The sequence below is a fragment of the Dromiciops gliroides genome, chromosome 3, assembly GCF_019393635.1.
Source record: "Dromiciops gliroides isolate mDroGli1 chromosome 3, mDroGli1.pri, whole genome shotgun sequence".
Lineage (NCBI taxonomy): Eukaryota > Metazoa > Chordata > Mammalia > Microbiotheria > Microbiotheriidae > Dromiciops > Dromiciops gliroides.
The window spans coordinates 95,620,893-95,647,892 of record NC_057863.1 but is presented as its reverse complement, the minus strand read 5'-3'; the positions used below and the strand labels follow the sequence as shown (position 1 = coordinate 95,647,892).

The following is a 27,000-nucleotide window of genomic DNA, read 5'->3' as shown; positions in this document are numbered from 1 at the left end:
TAGACCATACTTTTTTCCTTAGAATTTCTTCATATAGCCTTTAGGATTCCATATTTAATTGATTTTTAGGGTTACTATTTCAAGGGAATCATACATTTTAATTTGGGATAGTAGTAATAAATACTGTTTACACATAAATGGAGTTTTTTTTGATAATTGTAGCTTTTCATTCTACTTCTGTAACATAATTTTGATTATATTCTTTTTAGATTCTCTTCAGTGACACAGTACCCTTTTCCTCTTGTTGATAGGGTTCCTGAATTATGAATTGTAGGGCACAATTTTCACTTAGTATTGTATTTATAGGTGGAAAGGGTTGTAAATGAAGTATGAGCCTTAAATGAAAACTTTTTTTATAGAGCTCATCTTTTGAAGTACTGCTTGAAGAAAAGTTGATGTTTTGATGCACGAAAAAAAAATAAAGATAGCTGATACTGTTGATAAGTCAAAGAAACTTTGCCATTCTTTTTGTTAGTAGCAGAAATTATTCTGAATTTTTTTTGCAATTTTTGCAATTTTGTTGCAATTTTTAAAAGTTTTATTTGCATTATTAAAATCTGAGGACTGATCATTTTAAGAGTTGTTCACAACATTGAAGTTTAACAAAATACACTTTTGTTTCTAGGTGAAAAATTTAGAGAACTAATGGATAAGTTCCTGAGGGTTAACTTCAGTAAAGGCTGCCCACCCTTGTTTACCACTTTGAAATCTTTATATTACAATACAGAAAAGGTAAAATTTGGCATTTATTCAGTTTTGATAAAGTCTTTGTACTAACTTAATTAAAATTATTATAGAAACTTATTTCCCTGTAACTTATATAAATTTGTAGTTTAACAATTTTTTTTTGTAATGTGTTAGTTCATCTAATTTTTATCTGATGAACACAAAAGATGTTATCATTGGATAGTATATTTAAATAGCAAAGTAATTGTTAATTTCATGTAAAATAAAGGGACTTGTGAGAGTATGTAAGATTTAAAAATCTAAATCCTTTCTTGTATGTGCATACTAATTGTAGTGAGTTTATAATTTGAGACTTTTTAATAAGATGTTGATTAAAATATATCATCATCAATTTACCCATTATTTTATAGTATTTTTAGTTCCAGCTTATACTACATTTGTTTTTGTTGTGCAAGCTACAGGAATTATAGGACAGGTGAGTGAGTGTATGTATGTGTATGTGTATGTGTGTTTGTGTGTATGTGTGTGTGTGTGAAGTGGGGAGACAGAGAGAGGGAGAGTGTGTGTGTGTGTGAAAAGGTAAATTGCATACAAATTTTATATTATATTGGTAGACAACTTACGTTCTCATTCCATTATTTTGTTTTTTATTTATTAATTACCTTCCTCAAACTTGAATTCTTTCTGAAATGACAGACATTGAAAAAATCTTAGTTGATGAGGCAAATGTTGTAATAGAACTGGTAAGGAAAAGTTAACTAACTTTTTCATATTTAGTCTGGCATCCTTCAGTCATAAGTATTTATGAGTTTATATTTTTTAGTATTTTGAAATTAGGCTTGCTTTTAGATGTGATTGATAAGTGTAGCTTATTGGTTTCCCCTTTGAACCTTAAAGGATTCAAGTGAGTTTTTTGTCTTTAAAAACGAAGTTGTGGCAGGTTTTTTTGAGTTTTTCAGATAAAGTGATGAATAGAATTTACCATTAAATTGACTGGTAACAGTGGCATATACATATATAGTTTATGTTCCCCTTATTAAAAACCATCATGATATATATTTTGTTTGATCTTAATGTTTCAACTGCTGTTTTGAGTTCAGTGAATATTTGTTCTACATTATGTTGCTAAATTTTTACCAGTGGTTCTTTCTCCAGGCTATTATATATTGGATTAAGATAATCTCATTATTTTTTGAAAAACCAGGGGAAATTTTTAGAAATAATAGAGGAGAATGAATGAATATTTATATTTATATATGTATATATGTACATATAACTATTTTGTACATTGATAAAAATAATATCTATTACCATCAGAGAGTAAAGTGGTATTTCTAGACTTATTTCAGAACTTTATATGGGTGCAGTTTATAACCTTTTTTGGGGGGTGGTGATGCAATTGGGGATAAGTGACTTGCCCAGGGTCACACAGCTAGTAAGTGTTAAGTGTCTGAGGCTGGATTTGAACTCAGATCCTCCTGAATCCAGGGCCAGTGCTCTATCCACTGTGCCACCTAGCTGCCCCAGCTTATAACTTTTTGGTGTAGTAGTTGAGTCCGGGGCTTGAAGTCAGGATAACTGGACCTAAAACCTACTTTGAAAGCTTCTTAGCTTTGTGGTTGTAGGCAAGTCATAATTTTCTTCAACTGTAAAATGGGATAATAATTCTTGGCATGACCCACTTCAGGATTGGTGTGAGAAAACAGCTTTGCAAACAATAAAAGTATTATATAAATGTGAGTTGTTAATAATAATTCTCCCTCTACACACACACACACACACACACACACACACACGTACATGTTTTTACATTTGACTAAAGAAACATAGATCAGTAGTGTGTAAGCACATTACTTGCCAGAGAATTCTTTTTTTTTTTTCCTTAGTAAAAAGCAAGGCTCTGTATCATTTTTTTTCCCTTTTTTTTTCTTTTTTTTTTTTGGTGAGGCAATTGGGATTAAGTGACTTGCCCAGGGTCACACAACTAGTAAGCGTTAAGTGTCTGAGGCTGTATTTGAACTCAGGTCCTCCTGAATCTAGGGCCACTGCTTTATCCACTGTGCCACCTAGCTGCCCCCACTCTGTATCATTTATGAGGAGTCAGTGTGCATTGCAGAAAATGAAGTATAACTTGTGGAAACTCAGTGCATTTAATGGATCAGAAATTTATAGCTATGAAAAGAGGTAAAAATTATTGACAAAAAAATTTGGAATAAAGTAAATTAAGGATTTAAGAATTTTTTTTTGTCTTTTAAAAATGAAGAATATTGACCATATATTCACATTATGAGTAATTAATTGACTTTTAGCTTATTATAAGATATTTAAAAGAGGCATTGATCCTAAAACCAGGATTTGGAGATGGAAATGGGGAAAATGATTCAGTGTTTAATCAAAGTCTGATAGTATAAAGATGGAAATAAGTCAATTAAGACAGTGATGAAATGAGGTTATTAATGATATTAGGTTTGAAATTAGTTATAAATATATTTGAAAAATGTTCAGAATTTAAATCATTTTGGTGCATAAGGTGTGAATAGAGAAGTCAGTTGATTTTGAAGCTCATATCATTCTCATACAGAATGAATCCAATAGTTTTTTCGAGTAATGAGAAAGATATAGATATTTGTCAGATTTCAATGTAACATGATAGCAAAGTTATGTACATGTAGCTAGATACTATTATGATGTGATAGAAGTTAAATTTTCTGTAATTGTAGAAGGATCTTTAAATAGATATTTGCCAGTGAGCTCTTAGGGCTTTTAAACTTTGAAAAAATAAAGCCCTGAGATTTAGATTATCTTTTGATTTGTTTTCAGGATAAAGTAGTATTAGGATTAAGTAATAGTGGAGAAAATATAGAAAGCACCATTTCTGTTTAAAAGACAATCAGTTCAACAGATCTTATTAAATGCCCACTATATGCCAAGATGTTATAAAGACAAAAACAATATTTCTTGTCTTCAAAGAGCTTACAGGCTGTTGGAGTAAATGTAAAGCTAAGTAGATGTAAGTGAATTTTTAGATTAACAGAATACTGTCACTCAGTAAAGGCTTCACATAGGAGGTGGCACCTGAATCAATCAGAGAAAGAGCTGATGGAATCTGAATGTGTATCAAAGCATACTGTTTTTCATTCTGTGTATGTGTGTTTTCTTTGGGTCTGTTTTCTTTCACAACATGACTATTATGGAAATGTTTTGCATGATTGTGCATGATTTATATCAAATTGTTAAGCATCTTAGGAAGAGGAGAGGTGAGGGAGAAAGAAAATAAAGAACTCAAAATTTTTTTAAAAAGCATATTAAAAATTATCTTTACACATAGTTGGGGAAAATATTTTTTAAAATGTCATTCAGATTTAGAACTGTTAACTTTCCAATGCTAAATCTGTGTCTTAGTGTGCTTTTCTCCTACTCCTTTGTTTTCTTTTGCTTTAAACGTTTTTAGCCCTTTTTAATGAGCTTGTAATTTTAAATTTTTTAATAGTAAAAACAACTTAATATAGATATCTCAATTTGAGTGATTTCAGCAGTTATTGTTTATCTTAACATTTACTGAATATAACATGAACATGGGAGGAAGCATCATATAATGCAGCGGTGTCAGACAGCTGAATATGACCTGAACCAGATTAAAATGTAATTGGGAAAGGTTTAATAGAATAAATAAGAATACAATACAACATAGATAATGTTAATTTATGGTTTTCTAAGTTTCTAATACGGAGCTCCAGCAATGCCTTCTTATTTGAGTTTAATACCTCTATATAGTGTAGTGTATAGACAGCTGGACTTGTCTCTAATACATTGACTATATTTGTTTATATAGGTCTTGCCATGTTTTTCTGAAACTACTACCCTTGTCAATTTTTATAGCACAGTAGTACTTCATCACAATCATATGCCATAACTTGTTTGGCAAGTTCTCCAGTTGATGAGCATCTCCTTGATTTCCAATTCTTGGTCAGCCCAAAAAGAGCTGCTGTAAATTGTATGTACAGTTTCTTTTTTTTTTCTTTGATTCTTTTTGGGGTACACACCTAGTAGGGTCTAAGAGTCTGCACAGTTTTATATCCCTTTGAGCTCAGTTCCAAAATGTTCTCCAGAATAATTGAACCAATTTACTAGTCTACCAACAGTTCATTAGTGTACCTATTTTTTCCTCATTCCCTCCAGCATTTGTTATCTCTTTTTTTGTTGTTGTTGTTGTTTGTTTTTTTTAGTGAGGCAATTGGGGTTAAGTGACTTGCCAAGGGTCACACAGCTAATAAGTGTTAAATGTCTGAGGCCAGATTTGAACTCAGGTACTCCTGACTCCAGGGCCGGTGCTCTATCCACTGCGCCACCTAGCTGCCCCGCATTTGTTATTTCTGATAGGTGTGAGATGGTATAATGTTTTAATTTGCCTTTCTTTAATCTATAGTGAGTTAAAGCATTTTTTATATGACTATAGATAGCTTTGATTTCTTCTGAAAACTTCCTGTTCATCTTTTGACCATTTATTAATTGGGGAATGGCTTTTTTTTTTATAAAATTGACTCAGTTCTATACTATCTATATTTAACAAATGAGGTTTTTATCAAATTGCTGTAAAATTTTTAACATAGCTTCATTGTACCTTTTAGCAACGTATAGTTGTCTTCACTACCCTTTTTTTGTTTGTTTGTTTTATTTTGGCGGGGCAATGAGGGTTAAGTGACTTGCTCAGGGTCACACAGCTAGTAAGCGTCAAGTGTCTGAGGCCAGATTTGAACTTAGGTCCTCCTGAATCCAGGGCCGGTGCTTTATCCACTGTGCCATCTAGCTGCCCCCCTCACTACCCATTTTTAATTAGGTTCGTTTTTACTTTTGCTTTGTTTAAGGTCATGATTGCTAACCCTGCCTTTTTTTTTTTTTTAAAGTTCAGCTGAAGCATATTAAATTCTGCTCCAACCCTTTATTTGAACTCTGTGTGTGTCTTTGTGTCAAGTGTGTCTTTTGTAAACAGTATATTGTTGTATTCTGGTTTCTAATCCATTCTGCCAAATGTTTCCATTTATGGGTGAGCTCATTTCATTTGCATTCAGAATTATGATTACTAACTGTTTATTTCTCTGCATCACATTTTCTTCTGTTTCTTCTATTCTCTTTTTATCCTGTCCCTCCTCAAGTCTGTTTTGCTTCTAATCACTGCCTCTCTTAATCTGCCCTCCCTTTTATCATCCTTTCTTTTATCTCCTTCCCCTTCTATTTCCCTATTGGGTAAATTACATTTCTATATACAACTGAGTGTGTATATACTTCCCTCTTTGAACCAATTCTGATGAGAGTGAGGTTCAAGCATTGCCTCTACCCTCCCCCTGCATTTTCCCCTCCACTGTAAAAGTTCTTTCTTGCTAGCCTCTTTTATGTGAGAAAATTTTCCTCATTCTACCTCTCCTTTCCCTTCCTCCAGTATATATGTCTCACCACCTTTTTTTTTTTTTTTTGGAGATCATTCTAAGAAAATTGACTCACACACCCATGCTCTCTATGTAAACTCCTTTTAACTGTCCTAATATGACAAAATTCTAAGGAGGTACATGTATCATCTTTCTATATAGGATTGTAAACAGTTTAACTTTATTGAGTCCTTTATGATTATTCTTTCATGTTTACTTTTTTATGCTTTTCATGAGTTTCATGTTCATTCATGTTTGAATGTCAGATTTTCTATATTCATCTCTGGTCTTTTCATCAGGAATACTTGAAAATCCTCTATTTCATTAAATATCTATCCCCCTGTTCCCCGAAGGAATATATTCAGTTTTGCTGAATAAGTTATTCTTGGTTATAATCCAAGAGGAGGAAAAAAACACGAAAAAGATAAAATAAGTAAAAATAGTAATGGTCTCAGAGTCCATCAGTTCTTTCTAAATGTGGATAGCATTTCTCATCATGAGTCCTTTGTAATTGTCTTGGATCATCGTATTGTTGAGAAAGGGTGTAAGTCATTCATAGTTGGTCATCATACAAAGTTGCTGTTACTGTGTATAGTATTTTCCTTGTTCTGCTCATTTCACTTTGCATCAGTTCATGCATGTTTTTTGCAGGTTTTTCTGAAATCTGCCTGCTCATCATTTTTATTGCTCAATAGTATTCCGTTACATTCATATACCACAACTTGTTCAGCCATTCCCCAATTAATGGGCATCCCCATAATTTCCGATTTTTTTCCTACCACCTAAAGAGCTGCTATAAATATTTTTGCACATATAGGTCCTTTTCCCTTTTTTATGATCTCTTTGGGATACAGACCTAGTAGTGGTATTGCTATATCAAAGGGTATGTTCAGTTTAATGTTTGCATCTTATATAGGCTAGCCTTGCTGGTATCATTTCCACCAGGCTAATGACTTAAAGGCTAATTCTTTAATGTTTAGAGATAAATTAGATGATCAAATATATAAACAGTTATTTTCATCTAGCATGTTAATAATGCATCTCTTCCCAATTTTTTCATAATAATATGTGGAAATTTATTGTCACAGTTTGTAAATACTGGTAAAATTTTTTGATAACTTGATACACACTTCTGAATGTTATAAAAATACACACTTCTGAATGTTATAAATGGTAGAATTTTAAGTATTAAAAATATATAACGTGTTTTGCCCACTGATTCTTTCCTAGTGAGTATCGTATTGTTTGTAACTTTCAGAGTCATGTGATGAGTTATCCTCAGAATTTCAAGGCTTTGAGATTTATTACTGATTGTAATAATTTGTCCTAGGAGTCTTGATGCTTGCAACTTTTCTTTTGTTTTTGTTTTGTTTTTATTTTTTTCACAGGGCAATGAGGGTTAAGTGACTTGTCTAGGGTCATATAGCTACTAAGTGGCAAGTATCTGAGGCTGGATTTGAACTCAGGTCCTTCTGAATCCAGGACCGGTGCTTTATCCACTATGCCACCTAGCTTGCCTCCCTTTCTTCTGACTTTAATTTGTTTTTCCATTTGTTATTTTTAATGTAGGTTCAAGGAATCATCAATATTTTTTGAGGGGGGGAAAGCATTTTCTAAACATAGATAAATGCCAAGAGAAACAATTTTGGGCAATGGAAGCATGTAGATTTATGAAATTTGCCAGTCATGAAATTGAGGTCAGCTGATTTAGTAAGTCTTTTTTTAATTCTGTGAAATAATTTTATGTAATTGTGATCATGGTAAGAGATCAAAGAGGACTATATTTTGGTCCTTTTTGTCTTTAAGATACCATCTTCTATCTTTTTTTTTTTTTTTTGGTGAGGCATTTGGGGTTAAGTGACTTACCCTAGGGTCACCCAGCTAGTAAGTGTTAAGTGTATGAGACTGGATCTGAATTCAGGTCTTCCTGAATCCAGGGCCAGTGCTCTATCCACTGTGTCACCTAGCTGCCCCTTTTATCTTTTTTTTTTTTTTTTTTGCGGGGCAGTGGGGGTTAAGTGACTTGCCCAAGGTCACACAGCTAGTAAGTGTCAAGTGTCTGAGGCCAGATTTGAACTCAGGAACTCCTGAATCCAGGGCCAGTGCTTTATCCACTGCGCCACCTAGCCACCCCCCTTCTATCTTATTTTTAATTTAGAGGTTGAATCATATTTTCTTGAGAGGACCACACTTAAGTAATCAAAAATAGATTCCATAATATTATTCCTAGTATTATGTAACTTTCTTTTGAGGTCTTAATAAAGATTATGCCATGTTTATCACTTCAGGAATAATTTAATAACTGCTTCTTGTTTGTTGTAGTACAATAATCTTGTTAGAGTACTCTCACCATGAGATTAAATTTGTAGGCTAATCTCTTTTGTGAATTTACCATAAGATATTATGGTTGTGAAAACCCATTATAACAATTCAAAGTATTGTATATGTACAGATATAAGACCTGAAATATTAGAAAAACTTCTTTGGGGAATTGACTCTTCCTAACTCTCCAGAGCCATTTTGAAAATTTTCTTTGGTAAGCAGTGTAATGAATGAGAAAGTAGATACAATAGTGTAGTTTTGTCATCACTCATACTAAAAAGAAAGATCTCAAAAGACAGGTTCTGCTGATGAGTTGCTACCATTTTTGTGTGTGCAAAGTACAGCACATGAAATCATTTTTATCATTTGTATTCTATTTTAGTGTCTAGTTAATGTGTGTAAATATTGAGCACATTTTACTAAATCTGTAGTAGATTGCTTATTATAATTTTGATTTTATTCTTTACAATTTCAGAAGATGTTTTTATTGAAAACGTGTAAATGAAAATTTGTGCAAAATTCTGGTTGGTTTATCAGCAGTAACCTGTTTTGAAAATTAATAAAACTGAAGCTTTAAAAAATTTCTCAGGTTTTTTTGGTGCATTCATAAATCTACCATAGTTAAAAAAAATAAATCGAATTTTATCTGGTAGAGAAAATATCTCTGAATTCATATCTGAAATATATTAAAGTACACTTCAATCTTATGTGTCTTTTTTCCCTTTGTCAGTGAATACTAAGTCTTTTAGATTTTGAAGCGATCGTATAGAAATCTCTGTAGGTAATCTAATGTAAAGTTTTCATGAAATAATTCTTATAGACATTCTAAAAATCTGGCTAGCTAACATCTACTTAAACATGTTTAGTGATGGGGCATTCACAGTCCCTAGAGGTAGCCTATTCCATCTTTGAACAGCGTTAGTTATTAGGAAGTTTTTCCTCTGTGTTGAATTAAGTACACCTCCCAGTAACTTATACCAGTTGGTCCTGGTTCTGCCTTTGGGCCCAAGCAGAATAAGTTTAATGCCTCTTCTAGGTGATAATTCCTTTGAGTTCCTTCACAATTCTGACCACTTTCTATGACATTTTGCAGCACATTAGTGTCCTTAATAAAATGTGGATCTCAGAACTGAACAGTATGTCACAGAGGAAGTGTTTTTTATTTTTTTCACCACAGCTTATACTTTACTTTGTTTTATGTTCCAACAGACAGTTAAAGTTACCCCAAAACCCTTAATTTTACTTCAGATGATACAAAGTATAAATAGTAACATAAATATGAGTTTGCTTATAATACAGACATTTGGAAGAAAAAATTACTTTTTTTGAATTTCATTGCAGTACATGTTTAAAAAAATTTTTTAAAGGATACAACTTAATGTATCATTTAAAAAATCTTTTAAGAAATCTACTTCGAGCTAGAGAAAATAGATTTTTGTGTTCATGTGGAAATTTTTTCTTTTAAAATGTTTCTTTTTTATTATAAAGTTAAATATTAACAGACATGAATCTTTTAATATACAAATAAAGATAGAAAAGTGAATTGAATATAAATGATAAAAACCGCTTTTCTTGATACCTGTGCCTCATTCACAACTTCTGTTTTCTTCTATGTGTTTTTCAGTGTTTCATTGATGCTGTTTTCTTTGATTCTTTTTTTTTGGGGGGGTCAGCGGGCTGGGGCAGGGGTGGTGGTGGTGATCACTACAGTTCTACCATAGATCTGGTCTTACAGAGTATACCAACCACACTGGTTACTCTACTTCTGTTGCTGAAGCCTTAGACCACTTTAGGTCTTTGCATTTCCATGTTGTTGACTTGTACTCCATTTCCAACCCTGATCTAGCCCCTTCCCCCCAGTCCTGTACTTTCCTAGTTGTTTATACTACTTGACATTTATCGCTCCCTCACTTCAGTTTAGAAGATTAGGCTTATTGTTTTACCTTGTGAATCCTGAATCACCCATTAAACATTAATTTGTTGAAATGCTTTTTATCCATCACAGCAGTTAGTTTAAGCATGAAGTAGCTCCAGATATGATGTTTAGATTGTTTAGAATCAGTTGTGCTGTTTCATATTAAGAATACAAATTTTTTTGCTAGCTCTTTTCAGTGTCTAGTTTTGTGTAACTGTTAAGGATTAGTTAAAGGGCTGCAAGTTTACGTCTAAAAATAAATTTGGCATTAGACAAGGAAAATTTGCATTGAAAATCAATAATAGCTATTATTATAAGAAAGGCAGCAAGATGTAGTGGACAGAGAAAGGCTTGCTTCAGAGTCAGGATGATTTAGGTATACCTCTGCTACATATTGGCTATGTGAACGATCCTGAACAAAACACTTAATCTTTTAGTGCTCCAAGCATCTCTCTAAGACCTTAAGTTACAGAATTGTCCATGGATCCACATTAATAATGGTTTCCTTATTGGGAGTTCTCTACATGCTGATGAAACCATAGGTCCAGGCCAAAAAGTATTATTGGTTGCAAGCACAGATGCTTTTTCCATTTATTAAAAAATTCTGACTTTTTGTTTGTTTTTGCGGGGCAGTGGGAGTTAAGTGACTCGCCCAGGGTCACACAGCTAGTAAGTGTCAAGTGTCTGAGGCTGGATTTGAACTCAGGTACTCCTGAATCCAAGGCCAGTGCTTTATCCACTGCGCCACCTAGCTGCCCCCAAAATTCTGAATTTTAACACAGTAAAACGAACATTTCCGTGTACATTGTGGAACAGGAGAGAATTGTACATGAAACCGTGAATCTCGTATAGAACTTGCTTTTCTTTTTAAGTATATAATACATTCATTGTGTAACTTTCAAAATTCCCACTTGATTGTGATCCCTTCTGTTCTTTTGTGTCTAATAGTGCCCCCTCCCTTCCTCTAAACTGTCTTCTTAATTTGAAAAGAAAGAAAGAAAAAATGTCTTTAACAAATGTGCATAGTCATGTAAAACCAATTTTGCATTGGCTGTGCTAAAAAAAGTATGTCTTATTCTGCATCTTGAGCCCATTACTTTTCTGTTAGGAGACAGGTATCATGCTTTATCATTGGTCCTCTAGAATGATGGTTGGTTCCTGTATTGATCAGAGTTCTTAAATCTTTCCAAGTTATTTGTCTTTACACTGTTGTTATTGTATGAATTTATTCTCCTGGTTCTGCTTACTTCACTCTGCATCATTTCATGCATGTCTTTCCAGGTTTTTTCGACACTGTCCCTTTCCTCATTTCTTAAGACATAATATATTCCATTTTATTCATATGCCATAATCTGTTTAGCCATTCCTATATTGATGGGCATCCCTTTAGTTTCTAGTTCTTCACTACAATAAAAAGGGGTGTTGCACCAATGTTTTTGTACATATGGGACCTTTTTTTCCTTTGATCTCTCTGGGAGACATACATACATACATACACATATATAAATACACATATATACATACATACATAGTCATTACATTTATATATATATATATGAGAATGGTATTTGCTGGGTTAAAGGGTATGCACATTGTATTGACTTTTTGTACATGAATCAAAATTGCTTTCCTGAATGAAAAGACCAATTCACATCTCACCAACTGTTCATTAATATACCTGTTTTCTTGCAACTCCTTCAACATTTGTCCTTTACCTTTTTTGTCATCTTTGCCAATGTAAAGGGCATGAGGGGAACCTCAGTTACTTTATTTATGCTTTTCAATTACTAGTGATTTGAAACAGTATTTTCACATGGCAAGTACAAATATTCCACAGATTATAGGATGAATTTTTCCTAAAAATTTACTTTATATTTCCTTAAATGATAAATCTATTTGTTGACTTTTATTGTATGGTAAGATATGTGACTCAAAGACTTAGCATAAAGTCATGCTTAAAACACTGGAAATAGTTTTGAATGATGCATTAAAGGAAGAGTGATTTTAAAAATAAAACTTAAATTGTGTTAATACAAATACTAAAACTTAAAATGTTAATGTTGGGGGCAGCTAGGTGGCGTAGTGGATAGAGCACCAGCCCTGGAGTCAGGAGTACCTGAGTTCAAATCTGGCCTCAGACACTTAACACTTACTAGCTGTGTGACCCTGGGCAAGTCACTTAACCCCAATTGCCTCACTAAAAAAAAAATGTTAATGTTGTTCATTTATGGCAAAATACATGATAGATTCTTTAAATTTAATCTTTTGTTCTATATTGGCTGGAAAGTATTCCCTTTTAATATTTAGCTTTTGTCTGTTTCTTTTAAAGAAATACACTTGTAATTTATCTTAATTTTAAATTGAACTTTCTTGGTTAAGGTTCGCTTAATGGCTTTGATTTTAACCTTTGTTAGGTTTTTTTTTTTTTTGGTGGGGCAATGAGGGTTAAGTGACTTCCCCAGGGTCACACAGCTAGTAAGTGTCAAGTGTCTGAGGCTGGATTTGAACTCAGGAACTCCTGAATCCAGGGCCAGTGCTTTATCCACTGCGCCACCTAACTGCCCCTGTGAGTTTCTTAATAGGGAAAACTAGCTTATCTCTTCTATGTAGGAATATAAAATATAAAAACTAATTTCCATAATTTATGTTAACTAGAATTTTTGCACAATATATTTTAATTGGACATTTTCTTTTAATTCTTTTTTTTAGTTAAAACTCCAAATTAAAACTAATTCTTAACGCTCCTATGTATTCATTAAAGTAGAATTGACAATAAAATGTTTAGGGTAGGTTTTGATCTTGATCGTCTTTACAGTGCCTCCTTAATACTATGTACTTCTTTTGGGATATGAGTTTTGTACAAGAGTAAAATCAGTTAGACTCCATACATAGCGCCTGCTCTGCACATTTCTTCCTTGTCTTTCTTGTACATCCCTAAATTCTTTAAAACTCCATGTTTAATGTCTGCTGACTTTGAGAAAGAGATTAGTGGATGATTGGCAAGGATAATGGCTTTGGTTTTTGTAAGGCCAAAATTTTAGTATTTTATAATTATTTCACTTCCTAAAGCTAGAAATTATAATTTTTCTTTGGTATTTATACAGCAAGTTCAATTTTTTCTAATTCCAAGAGAATATTATTTTTAAACTTCAGTTTTCACTTGTCACTGAGAGTACTTGTTAGTTTTCCTGTACTTCCTCTCACTTATGAGTGTGAGACTCTTGAGAGAAGTCAACATCAAGGTTTGCGTCGGTTGTATTGCAGGTGCGTTGATTCCATTGAAGCTTGACATCAGCACACATGTGCTCTGTAAGTAACTTAAAAACAGCATGGAAGCTCTGAGAATACATTGTCTGGCTGGATGAAGCGTCAGATGTCTTGAAAGAGATGTGTAAGGCTGTCTACACAGGAAGGTAGGCTGTTTCCACAAAAGACCTCTGTTTATCATATTTTAGGAAGGATGAATTTTATTCTGTCCTTGATTGAAATATTTCAAGATTATTAGTTAGTTATTACTGAACATTTATATTTGAATGCCCTTTAGACACTATTAACTAATCATAGAAGGCATTGAAAAAGTTATAGAAGTTTAGCATCTTTCTACTGTTTCACTTTTCACTTTCAATGCAGAAATATACAAACAGTGTGAATCGTCAGAATATTTTAAAGGGAACAGTTGAACCACTTGACCATTGTAACAGTGGAAGTAGTCATAGACTAGAGCATGAGAATCTTATATCCCCATTGTGTTGTTTTTTGTGTATCTTGGAAATAGTTCCTAAAATTTGGAGTACTTATTTGTCTGCCTTTTTTTTTTTAATTAATAAAGTATTTTATTTTTTTCCCGTTACATGTAAAGATAGTTCTCAACTTTTGTTTATACAGGCTTTCCAATTTCAGATTTTTCTCCCTTTGTTCCCTCCCTCCCCCCTCCCCTAGACAGCAGGTAATCTGATATAGGTTTTATATATATATATATATATATATATATACACACACATAATAACATTAATTCTGTTTCTGCATTAGTCATGTTATAAGAGAAAAATCCGAGCGATGATGAAAAACCTCAAAATAGAAAAAACAATAGCACCAAAACCAAAAGAAATAGTATGGTTCATTCAGCATCTATACTCCACAGGTCTTTTTTTTTTTTTTTTCTCTTGGATTTGGAGATCCTCTTCTATCATGAGTTCCCTGGAACTCTTTTGTACCATTTGCATTGGTGAGAGAATCTAGTCCATCACAGTAGATCAACACTCAATGTTGATGATACTGTGTACAATGTTCTTCTGGTTCTGCTCATCTCACTCATCATCAGCCCACGCAAGACCCTCCAGGTTTCTCTGAACATCTCCTGCTCATCATTTCTTACAGCACAATAGTATTCCATTGTATTCATATACCACAACTTGTCCAGCCATTCCCCAGTTGATGGGCATCCCCATAACTTCCAATTCCTTGCCACCACATAAAGAGCAGCTATAAATATTTTTGTACATGTGGGTCCCTTTCCCCTTTCCCCTTTCCATGATTTCTTTGGGAAAAAGACCCAAAAGTGGTATTGCTGGGTCAAAGGGTATGCACAGCTTTATCGCCTTTTGGGCATAATTCCAAATTGCCCTCCAGAATGGTTGGATCAGTTCACAGCTCCACCAACAATGCATTAGTGTTCCAATTTTCCCACAGCTTCTCCAACATTTATTATTTTCCTTTTTTGTCATTTTAGCCAATCTGATAGGTGTCAGGTGGTACCTCAGAGTTGTTTTAATTTGCATCTCTCTAATCATTAGAGATTTAGAGCATTTTTTCATATGGGAATAGATAGCTTTGGTTTCTTCATCAGAAAACTGCCTGTTCATATCCTTTGACCATTTCTCAATTGGGGAATGACTTGGATTCTTATACATTTGATTTAGTTTCCTATGTATTTTAGAGATGAGGCCTTTATCAGAAGTACTGGCCACAAAAATTGTTTCCCAGCTTTCTGCCTCCCTTCTAATTTTGGATGCATTGTTTCTGTTTGTACAAAATTTTTTTAATTTAATGTAATCAAAATCATCCATTTTGCATTTTATAGTATACTCTATCTCTTGTTTGGTCATAAACTGTTTTCCTTTCCAAAGATCTGATAGGTAGACTATTCCTTTCTCTCCTAATTTACCTATGCTATCACCTCTTATGTCTAAATCAGGTATCCATTTTGACCTTATTTTAGTATAAGGAAGATGTTGATCTATGCCTAATTTCTGCCATACTATCTTCCAATTTTCCCAGCAGTTTTTGTCAAATACTGAGTTCCTATCCCAGAAGCTGGAGTCTTTGGGTTTATCAAATACTACATTACTAGTGTCATTTACTACCGCATTTCCTGTGCCTAGCCTATTCCATTGATCTACCACTCTATTTTTTAGCTAGTACCAGAAAGTTTTGATGACTGCTGCTTTATAGTAAAGCCCCAGGTTTGGTATCGCTAATCTACCTTCCTGTGAATTTTTTTTCATTATTTCCCTGGATATTCTTGATGTTTTGTTTTTCCAGATGAATTTTGTTATTATTTTTTCTAGCTCTATAAAATAATTTTTAGGTAGTCTGATTGGTATGGCACTGAATAGGTAAATTAATTTAGGCAGTATTGTCATTTTTACTATATTAGCTCTGCCTATCCATGAGCAATTGATATCTTTCCAATTATTTAGATCTGATTTGATTTGTGTGAAGAGTGTTTGGTAGTTGTGTTCATAGAGTTCCTGGGTTTGTCTTGGCAAAGTAGACTCCCAAGTATTTTATATTATCTACCGTTACTTTAAATGGAATTTCTCTTTCTGTTGCTTGCTGCTGAACTTTGTTGGTCATGTATAGAAATGCTGATGATTTATGTGGATTTATTTTATATCCTGCTACTTTGCTAAAGTTGTTAATTGTTTCAAGTAATTTTTGAGTTGATTCTCTAGGATTCTTTAAGTATACCATCATATCATCTGCAAAGAGTGATAGTTTTGTTTCCTCCTTGCCTATTCTAATTCCTTTAATTCCTTTTTCTTCTCTGATTGCTAAAGCTAACATTTCTAGTACAATATTAAATAATAGGGGTGATAATGGACATCCCTGTTTCACCCCTGATCTTATTGGGAAGGCCTCTAATTTATCTCCATTGCATATAATACTTGCTGATGGCTTTAGGTAGATACTGTTTATTCTTTTAAGGAAAGTTCCACCTATTCCTAAACTCTCTAGTGTTTTTATTAGGAATGGGTGTTGTACTTTGTCAAAAGCTTTCTCTGCATCTGTTGAGATAATTATATGATTTTTGGTTGCTTTTCTTATTGTTGTGGTTGATTATGTTAATAGTTTTCCTAATGTTGAACCAGCCCTGCATTCCTGGTATAAATCCCACCTGGTCATAGTGTATTATCCTGGCGATCACTTGCTGTAATCTCCTTGCTAATATCTTATTTAAGATTTTAGCATCAATATTCATTAGGGAAATTGGTCTATAATTTTCTTTCTTTGTTTTTGCTTTGCCTGGTTTTGGTATCACCACCATATTTGTGTCATAAAACGAATTTGGTAGAACTCCTTCTTCACCTATTTTTCCAAATAATTTGTATAATATTGGAATTAATTGTTCTTTAAATGTTTGGTAAAATTCACCTGTAAACCCATCTGGCCCTGGGGATTTTTTCTTAGGGAGTTCATTAATGGCTTGTTCAATTTCTTTTTCTAATATGGGTTTATTCAAAGATTTTATTTCCTCTTCAGTTAACCTGGGCAGTTTGTATTTTTGTAAATATTCATCCATTTCATTTAGATTGTCAAATTTATTGGCATACAGTTGGGCAAAATAATTCCTAATTATTGCTTTAATTTCCACTTCATTGGTGGTAACATCACCCTTTTCATTTTTGATACTTGTGATTTGGTTTTCTTCTTTCTTTTTTTTTAATCAGATTAACCAGTATTTTACCTACTTTATTGGTTTTTTCATAAAACCAGCTCTTAGTTTTATTGATTATTTCTGTAGGTTTTTTTTGCTTTCAATCTTATTGATTTCTCCCTTTCAGGATCTCTAGTTTAGTATCTAATTGGGGATTTCTAATTAGTTCTTTTTCTAGCTTTTTAAGTTGCATGCCCAATTCATTAATCTCCTCTTTCTCTTTTTTATTCATGTAAGCATTTAGAGCTATAAATTTCCCCTAAGTACTGCTTTGGCTGCATCCCATAGATTTTGGTATGTTGTCTCATTATTGTCATTCTCTTGGATAAAGTTATTGATTGTTTCTATGATTTCTTGTTTGGCCCATTCATTCTTTAGAATGAAATTATTTAGTTTCCAATTGATTTTCATTCTACTTTTCCCTGGCTCTTTCTTACATGTAATTTTTATTGCATCATGATCTGAGGAGGATGCATTTACTATTTCTGCCTTTCTACATTTGACTGTGATGTTTTTGTGCCCTAATACATGGTCAATTTTTGAAAGTGTGCCATGTACTGCTGAGAAGAAGGTATATTCCTTTCTATCCCCATTCAGTTTTCTCCAGACATCTATCATGTCTAACTTTTCTAGTAATCTATTCACCTCTTTCACTTCTTTCTTATTTATTTTTCGGCTAGATTTATTTAATTCTGAGAGGGGGGGAGATTCAGGTCCCCCACTAGTATAGTATTACTGTCTAATTCCTCTTGTAACTCATTTAACTTCTCCTCTAAGAACTTGGATGCTATACCACTTGGCGCATACATATTTAATATTGATATTAACTTCATTATCTATAGTGCCTTTAAGCAAGATGTAATTTCCTTCCTTATCTCTTTTAATCAGATCTATTTTTGCCTGCACTTTGTCTGAGATAAGGATTGATACTCCTGCTTTCTTTACTTTAGCTGAAGCATAATATATTCTGCTCCAGCCTTTTACCTTAACTCTGTGTGTATCTCTCTGCTTCAAATGTGATTCTTGTAAACAGCATATTGTAGGATTCAGGTTTTTAATCCACTCTGCAATTCGCTTCCGTTTTATAGCAGAGTTCATCCCATTCACATTAACAGTTATTATTACTGACTGTCTATTCCCCTCCATTCTATTTACCCCTTTTGTACTTTTCCCCCCTTCTTTCACCCTATTCCTCCTCACCGACGTTTTACTTCTTACCCCTGCCTCCCCCGATCTGCCCTCCCATTTTATCACCCCCCTCTCTTTTCTTTACCCTTTTCTCCCTTGCTTTTATCTTCCCTTCTATCAGTCCCCCCTTTTCCCTTCCCCTTTTGCTTCCCTAAAGAATGAGCTAAGTTTCTTTATCCCAATGAACGTATATGTTATTCCCTCTTTGAGTCAAATCTAACGAGAGTAGGGTTGAAACAATGTTCACCCCTCCTTTCTTTCCCTCTATTGTAATAGGTTTTTTTTTTTCACCTCTTCATATGATATAATTCATCCCATTCCACCTCCCCTTTCCTCTCCTCCCTATAGACTCCCATTTTAACCCCTTAATTTTTTTTTGTATCATCACATCAAAGACAATTTATATTTATACCCTCTGTGTAAACTCCTTCTCTCTGCCCAAATACATTTACAGTTCTTAAGAGTTATGAGTATTATCTTTCCGTGTAGAGATATAAACAGTTTAACCTAATTGGGTAACCTTTTTTTTTTCCCCCCTCTGTTTACCTTTTTAAACTTCTCTTGAGTCTTGTATGTTAAGATCAGATTTTCTATTCAGTTCTGGTCTTTTCACCAGGAAAGATTGAAAGTCCCCAATGTCATTAAATGTCCATCTTTTCCCCTGAAAGAGAACGCACATTTTTGCTGGGTAATAGATTCTTGGCTGCAATCCAAGCTCCTTTGCCTTCTGGAATATCATATTCCAAGCCTTGTGGTCCTTTAATGTTGAAGCTTTCAGGTCCTGAGCAATCCTGACTGTGACTCCATGATATTTAAATTTCTTCTTTCTGGCTGTTTGGAGTATTTTCTCCTTCATCTGATAATTCTGGAATTTGGCTACAATATTCCTTGGAGTTTTCCTTTTGGGGTCTCTTTCAGGAGGTGATCGGTGGATTCTTTCAATGATGATTTTATCCTCTGATTCTATGATATCAGGGCAGTTCTCCTTAATAATTTCCTGGAATATGGTGTCTAGATTCTTTTTCTGGTCAAGGCTTTCAGGCAGTCCGATGATTCTCAAATTGTCTCTCTTCAATCTGTTTTCCACATCAGTTGTCTTTCCAGTGAGGTATTTCACATTTTCTTCTATTTTTTCATTCTTTTGATTCTGCTTGACTGATTCCTGGTGTCTCATGGATTCCTTATCTTCCAACTGTCCCATTTTAATTTTTAAGGCATTGTTCAGTGAGATTATGCACATTTTTTTCCATTTGGCCAAGTGAATTTTTTAAGGCATTGTTTTCTTCAATGAGATTATGCACCTGTTTTTCCATTTGGCCAGATGAATTTTCTAAGGCATTGTTTTCTTCAGTGAAATTATGCACTTTTTTTTCCATTTGGCCAGTCAGTCTTTGTGCTTCCTTTTCCAAGCTGCTGATTCTTTTTTTCATAGTTTTCTTGTTTTGCTTTCATTTCTCTCCCCATTTTTTCTTCTACCTCTCTCAATTGATTTTTAAAATCCTTTTTGAGCTCTTCCAGGAAGGCTTTTTGTTCTTGAGACCAATTCACCTTCCCTTGTGAGGCTTCACATGTAGGCAATTTGAGGCTATTGTCCTCATCTGAGTTTGTGTTGCTTTCTTTCCTATTGATACAGAAGCTCTCAATGGAGAGGGCTCTTTTTTGCTTCTTACTCATTATTGCAGCTTGTTTATTTTTTAAGTTGAGGTCTATTCTGGGAGCACCAGGGTCCCTGTTTTGAGCTTCTTGTGCAGGTGTATAGGTGCTGTATGACAGGCTTTTTACTCTGAGGCCTTTATAGTAAGTGCAGTTCGACCCCCTGCACTTCCTGTCTGGGTGTGCTCGGCCAGGCGCCCGATCCCACCTGTCCCGTTCGTGGCCCTCCCGGCTGGTGCAGGTAGGTTTTTCCACTGTCCTTCTTGGCCACCAGATTTTTGAGCCAGGTTCCAGGTGCCTCAGTTGTTTGGCTGTGGCCCGCAGCTCCTGCTGACTTGCCCAGACCCCCTTGGAGCTGGGCTGCTGCCCTGCACTGGGCCTCCCTTTTGCCCGAGTCAGACCAACCTTTTCCTGAAGTCTTCTAAATTATCTCTGGTTGGAAGACTGTGTCTCTCTGTCTCTTTGCAGGTTCTGTAGTTTCAGAATCCGTCCAGAGGCTTGATTTAATGTTCTTTTTGAGGGAACAGAAGGAGAGCTCAGGCAGCTTGCTGCTTCCTCTCTGCCATCTTGGCTCCTGTCTGCCTTTGTAGTAGATGGAGTACTGGACCTAGAGTCAGGAAGATCTGGGCTCATATCTTGTCACTGGTATTTATTTGTTGGATATTATTGGGCAGATTGCTTAATCTTTTAACTTCATTAGTAAAATGAAAGGGTTTGACTGAATGGTCTTTTAGGTCTCTCTCATTACAATAGCTATATGCATAAATCGAATGGAATAATAGAATGGAATACTTAAATTTTATCTTCTTAAAATAGCCAGGGAAGTTCTAGAAGGTAAGAGAGGAGAAATACTTCTTTAGAAAAACCAGAATTTTATTTAATTCATTACAATGAAAGAAACATTTTCTCCTACATAACTTAAGATAAAAAGAAAGGCAATATTATAAGTATTATTCAGACTGGTATTAATTTATATATAAGAAGAGAGTGGTCTAAGGGCATTGGGTCTCTCGTCAGTATAAGAATGGCTCAGAAGGCTTGTATGATTCAGAAAAAATTTTTTAAAAAATTTAAATACAATGATTCATTGTGTCGATTATATAGGATAATTTTAAAAATCATGTGATTTATATTATTTGTAAAAGTAACTTTCTAGGTACCAGAAAGTTAAAATAACACTAAAAATTTATTGAAGTACTTGCTCTATTCAAGGCAGTGCACAAAGGTTCTGGAGTTACCAAAATCTAAATGAAATAGTCCCTGCCTTTAGTTAGCTTATTGAATGAACCAAGTGACCTTGTACAGTATTGCTGTAAGACTTATGAGAAAGTTTCTAAGGCTGTTGTATATTTTCCTGAAACTAATATATTTATGATCCTCTTCTTTACAAAGGAGCTTTTTATCTAAAATTGGGACGTTTAGTAGGACTTTAGTATTTTGAAATGCTAAGAACTTTAGTTTTGTGATTTAAAGAATGAACCATTGGTTCAGAGGCTTTCATCCAGATTCTACCTTTTGTCTTTGTAATGTTAACTAACTTTAGTGGATTGTTTTTCTTGCTTTATTGTAAATGTACAGTAAATGGTTGTTGAATGCAGTGAATGGCATACACTAACCTAACTTGATGGGATGAAGAATTAATAACCTTTGTCTTTTGTTAAAAAAAACACACACAAAGAATAGTTTTTATGTTGTTTGAAGTGCTAAGCAAACTACTGAGTACCTGTGGAATATTTTTCTTATGTGTAGAAGGAAGTATAATTTATTCACATTTATTTGACTTAAGTAAGATCTAGTAAGCAATTCAAATAATTCCTCAAATCAACCCCTTACCTTCAATTGTGCTGCTGCTAAGGCTAGAGTTTTGTTCTGTTTTGTACTTGAATTTTTTACATTTAATTGGTTAGCAGATTTAGCATAATATCTAATTATTTCATTTCAAATAAATTTTCATCAATACCATTTGTTTTTATTCTAAATATTTTAATTAAGTGATAATAAAAATTTCAATGTCCTGAAATTAGGGATAGATTTTTTTATTAACTTTCACCTTTTAATTTTTTTATTAACATTTACTATTTTTAAAAATTTCAATTAAGTACATTTATTAAGTAAAACAAAAGTAAAATTTTTAAAAGGGATGGGAAAATTAGTATCAGAAATTTAGCTTGTAATTAAAATGTAATGCTGATCTCAGGGAACATGAAAGATTTTAACAATTTATTTTTTAAATTTATGGAATAAAACACGCGTTTTCTTTTTTTTTGTAAAAAAATTTTTTTTTATTTGTGAGGCAATTGGGGTTAAGCGACTTGTCCAGAGTCACACAGCTAGTAAGTAAGTGTTAAGTGTCTGAGGCCAGATCTGAACTCAAGTCCTCCTGAATCCAGGGCCAGTGTTCTATCCACTGTGCCACCTAGCTGCCCCCACTAAAACAAACATTTTCATAGCAATACAACAAAAAAGATGATTGCACATGAAAGCACAGATCCAGATGGATCTGTAACATTTTTATGTGTACTGCTTTTTAATGTTTTTGTAGAGGGAAAAAACATTAAAATCACATTCTATAGGAACAAACCTTCTCCTGAGCTTGACAACTGTCATCAGGCTTTTGGAATTGCCAGTAGATGGCAATGTTGTTTCATGAAAAAGACAGAATGAAAAGAATTTCATTTTAGTAAAGATGTTCATCCCCACCTTCTTGTTTTATAATTAAGAAAACTAAAGCCAAATGAAATACATTTTCAGATTTATGTACTGATAAAGATTTATATGAGTTTAAAATAATGATTAGGAATCATAAGGAAAGAATTTTTTGAAAAAAGCCTTAGACTTGTTTCTTTTATCCTTACCCTCCAGATTTTCTTTTCAGATCTTCTTAAAAAAAAAAACACACTAAAAAAACCCCTCAAAACCCATTTATTCTAAGCTAACCATCTTACTCAGGTAATTGGTTAGAACTATACCTCTGTTCATTTTCACATTTTGCCTTTAAAGGTTATGCTTTCATAAAAGTCAGTTGTACTTTTCCCCTTTTCTGCTTATCTTTGAACTGAAATTAAAACCAAAACCTTGAGAGCAGGGTCCTTTCATACCTTGTCTTTGCCTGTTTACTCTGTACCAAATGGAAAAAATGTTTTAAGCATGGATCACAGAATAAAATCTACACTGTTAGTCATGCCAGGTAGGGTAAGAGAAAAATCTGTGAAGTTGGAAAGATGGGTGGTGCTCTTCTGTTTTGGTGTCAGTGTGAAGGCTTCTCTTTAGATGCCTATTTTGTGCATTTGTTAGGATGTGAGAAGATGGGTCAGAGCTTAGAAAGTACTTCATACTACTGCCTTTCTTTCAAATGATTCGACCAACTTTGGGTATAAAACTGCAGCCCTCTAGTTGAGTTTAAACTCAGTAAAGTGATATTCAGAACTACTTAGAATGAAATGTATGTTGGTGGAGGTTCCCAAGACAGCCTAAGGATTTTCAGACCTCATTTCAGTTGAGGGGTGTAGAAATCTGTTTTTTGGTTTGTTTTTTTTTTGGTGAGGAAAGATCTTCATTTAGTACTAGAACAATACTAATGAATTTCTTTGTATGAGTGTGGGACAGATGGAGGAACTTTTTTTCCTGAAAAGCAGCATAGTAGAGTAGAAAAAACATTGGACCTTGTTTCTAATTTGAAACAGAGTTGAGGAAGAATCATTTAAGCTACTTGAGCCTGTTTCCTTGTCTGTATAGTAAGAATACGTAAATTATCTGTCAGTGTTTTAGGTACTTTGGAGAGCTCCTTTCAAAAAACTGTAAAAAGCCATATAACCATGAACATGGTTGTTGTGAGGAGAACAAATAAACTTGAATCAGAAACCTTTATGAAGCTACATAAATTTGGGCTGTAATTACTTCAGAGTTGTTACAGGAAAGATGAATTAACACATCTTAAACCTTAAAAAGCTACATAAAAGTGAGAAGATTGGGAATTATATCAATGCCTAAAGGATTTATGGTTTCCTTGGTATAGATTTCCCCCTCATTAATTTAAATTGCGGTTCTTCTATAACTTATTAGAGGTGGTCTTTCAGACTTAACTATGAGGGAAAATATATAATACTAGTAATAAACCTCTTGTTTAAATACACACACACACACACACACACACACACACACACACACACACACACACACACCCTGCCAAAGCTCACACTTTGCTTACATAGATTTTTAGAACCCATTGTTACCTTGTTGCCACATTGAGCCATTGATTGGAGTTGTATTGGAGGAAAAATAATTAGTACTTGAATTAATTAAAACCTAAAAATTTTCATTACGTATTTCCTGATTCTCTACCACTCCTCATTCTTTTTTTTTTCCTTTGCTAAATGTCTCTAATTACTTCAAATGATCCTTACAGGTTATGGTTCTAAGTCACCCTCATAACCCTCATTACCCTTTTCTAGAGACCCTTTAGTTCCAGTGTCCTTCCTAAAATGTGGCACTCAAAAACGAACAGAAGACTATGGCACACTATAATGACACTATACTTTTTTGTTGTCCCACAGATTACATTAGCTTTTTTGATTATTTCACAGTTGAATCATATTGAGCCTTGCCCCCCAAAATGCCCATGGTTTTCTTCACCTGAACTTAATATATGTTCCTTGTAGTAAAGGACTTTAGTATCTACTTGGATGTTCCTTTAAATTCCCTAACTTTCCTTTTCTTCTGCCTCTTGAAATCCAGTAACCTATTCCTTCACCCTACCCCAGCCACATAGGGATGTTCACATGAATGTCATATTTCCCTATATAGAAGCTGACATTCCCCTATCTGATCATGGCCCATCATTCCACCTCTTTCTGTGCTTCACCCCTCTTAAACTTAGTTTTTGCCCTCATCAAGATCTTCCATATTCCTGCCTATCTTTTCCAGCAGATTATTTCTTAGACATCCCCTGTTTATCTTGATTCTTCAGTCTCTCCCCATAAACTGGTGCCTTCCCTGTTTCCTTCAAACAAGCCCAAGCCTCCCATATTCTTAAAAAACCTTTGTCTAAATCTCACCACCCGTTCCAGCTTTTGTCCTAGAACTTTCTTGCCTTTTGCAGCCCAGCTGCTTGAAAAAGTTGTCTATACTTAACTATCTCTACTTTATCACACTCCTCAACTCCTTGCAATCTGGCTTCTGACATTATTCAGCTGAAATTGTTCTTTACAGTTAACCAGCAGCCTTCTAATAGCCAAATTTTATGTAATCTTTTCTGAATCTCTCTCTCTCTCTCTCTTTTTTTTTGCGGGGCAGTGAGGGTTCACTCACTTGCCCAGGGTCACACAGCTAGTAAGTGTCAAGTGTCTGAGGCCGGATTTGAACTCAAGTCCTCCTGAATTCAGGGCCAGTGCTTTATTCGTTGTGCCACCTAGCTGCCCCATCTTTTCTCAATCTTAATCCTTCCAGAACTATTTGCTGCATTTGACAATATGGATAACCCTTTTCTCCTGGATATTCTTCTCATATCTGGGTTTTTGTGACACCACTACCTCTGCAACTATGGGTGTTCCCCAAGGATATGTCCTGGGCCTCCCCCTTCTCTTCTCCCTTTATACTATCCTGGTGACTCATCAGTTCCCACTGGTTTAACTATGAGCTCTATGCAGATAATTTTTATTTATTTATTTATTTAGTGAGGCAATTGGGGTTAAGTGACTTGCCCAGGGTCACACAGCCATTAAGTGTCAAGTGTCTGAGGCTGGATTTGAACTCAGGTCCTCCTGACTCCAGGGCCGGTGCTCTATCTACCATGCCACCTAGCTGCCCCTATGCAGATAATTTTCAAATCTATCTATCTTGCCCCAGGCTCTCCCCTAAGGTGTTATACTAGTAGTTGCCTGCTTCAACTTAACATGTCCAAAGTTGAACTCATTATCTTTCCCTTTAAACTCTCCCTTTCGGACATCTGTATTCCTGTCAAAGGCACCACCATTCTTCCTAGTTTGTAACTTTGGTATTATCCTTGGCTTCTCACTCTCCTTTGCCCCACTTAAGTAATCGGTTGCCAAATCTTGCTTTAACCATCACAGCATCTTGTGTATGACCCATTCTATCTACTCACACAGATACCACTTTTCTTTCATTGTTTCTCAATAGCATCCTAATAGTCTCCCTGCCTCAAGACTTTGTAGGCCATTCTCCACACTGCTGCCCAAGTAATTTTCTTACATGCAGATAAGACCATGTGACTCCCCTACTCAGGCAACTCTAGTAGCTTCTTATGCCCTCTAGGTTAAAGCCCAAAGAGCTCTATTTAGCTTTTAAAGGCAACACAACCTGACCCTCAAGTATTTCATTAGACATTACTTCCCCTTCCACACTTTGATGCAGCCAAACTGACCTGACCGTCCCACACACATCTCACTCCATTTCCCATCTCCTTGCCTTTATGCTGACTGTCCCACATCCCTGGAATGGATTTCTTATCTCCACCTCATAGAATCCCTTTTTTCCTTTATTATACAGCCCTAGTACCATCTTTTGCTTGAAGACTTTCCTTATCTTTGGTTGCTAGTGTTTTCCCTTCTCTTAGCTACTTTATATTAGTATTTATTAACTTTATATTCATGATGCATGTATTTTTACTATGTCTTTTCTCCCCCATTAGAATGTAAGATAGGCCTTATTTTATCTTTTGTACTTACATCCCCAGCACGTAGCACAGTGCCTGGCAGTGGTAAATTCTTAAGGAATGCTTGTTGATTGACTAGACATTTCTTCCTTTAGCCTATACTTGTGCACTTGGTTTTTTGAATCTTAAATATGTAGGATTTCACATCCATCTCTTTTTCAAGATTTGTTTCTTTAGCAAATTGAGGAGCAAATTGACTCTGGAT

General features: G+C 34.4%; 1 protein-coding gene across 1 annotated transcript in view; it reads left to right on the top strand.

Moving 5' to 3' along the window:
• Positions 1 to 27,000, top strand: part of NAA16 (N-alpha-acetyltransferase 16, NatA auxiliary subunit) — a 104,030-nt gene that overhangs the window by 42,023 nt on the left and 35,007 nt on the right. The window contains exon 9 of the mRNA XM_043998383.1: positions 626 to 732. Coding sequence (XP_043854318.1) covers positions 626 to 732 — 107 coding nt within the window. The remainder of the gene's footprint in view (positions 1 to 625; positions 733 to 27,000) is intronic.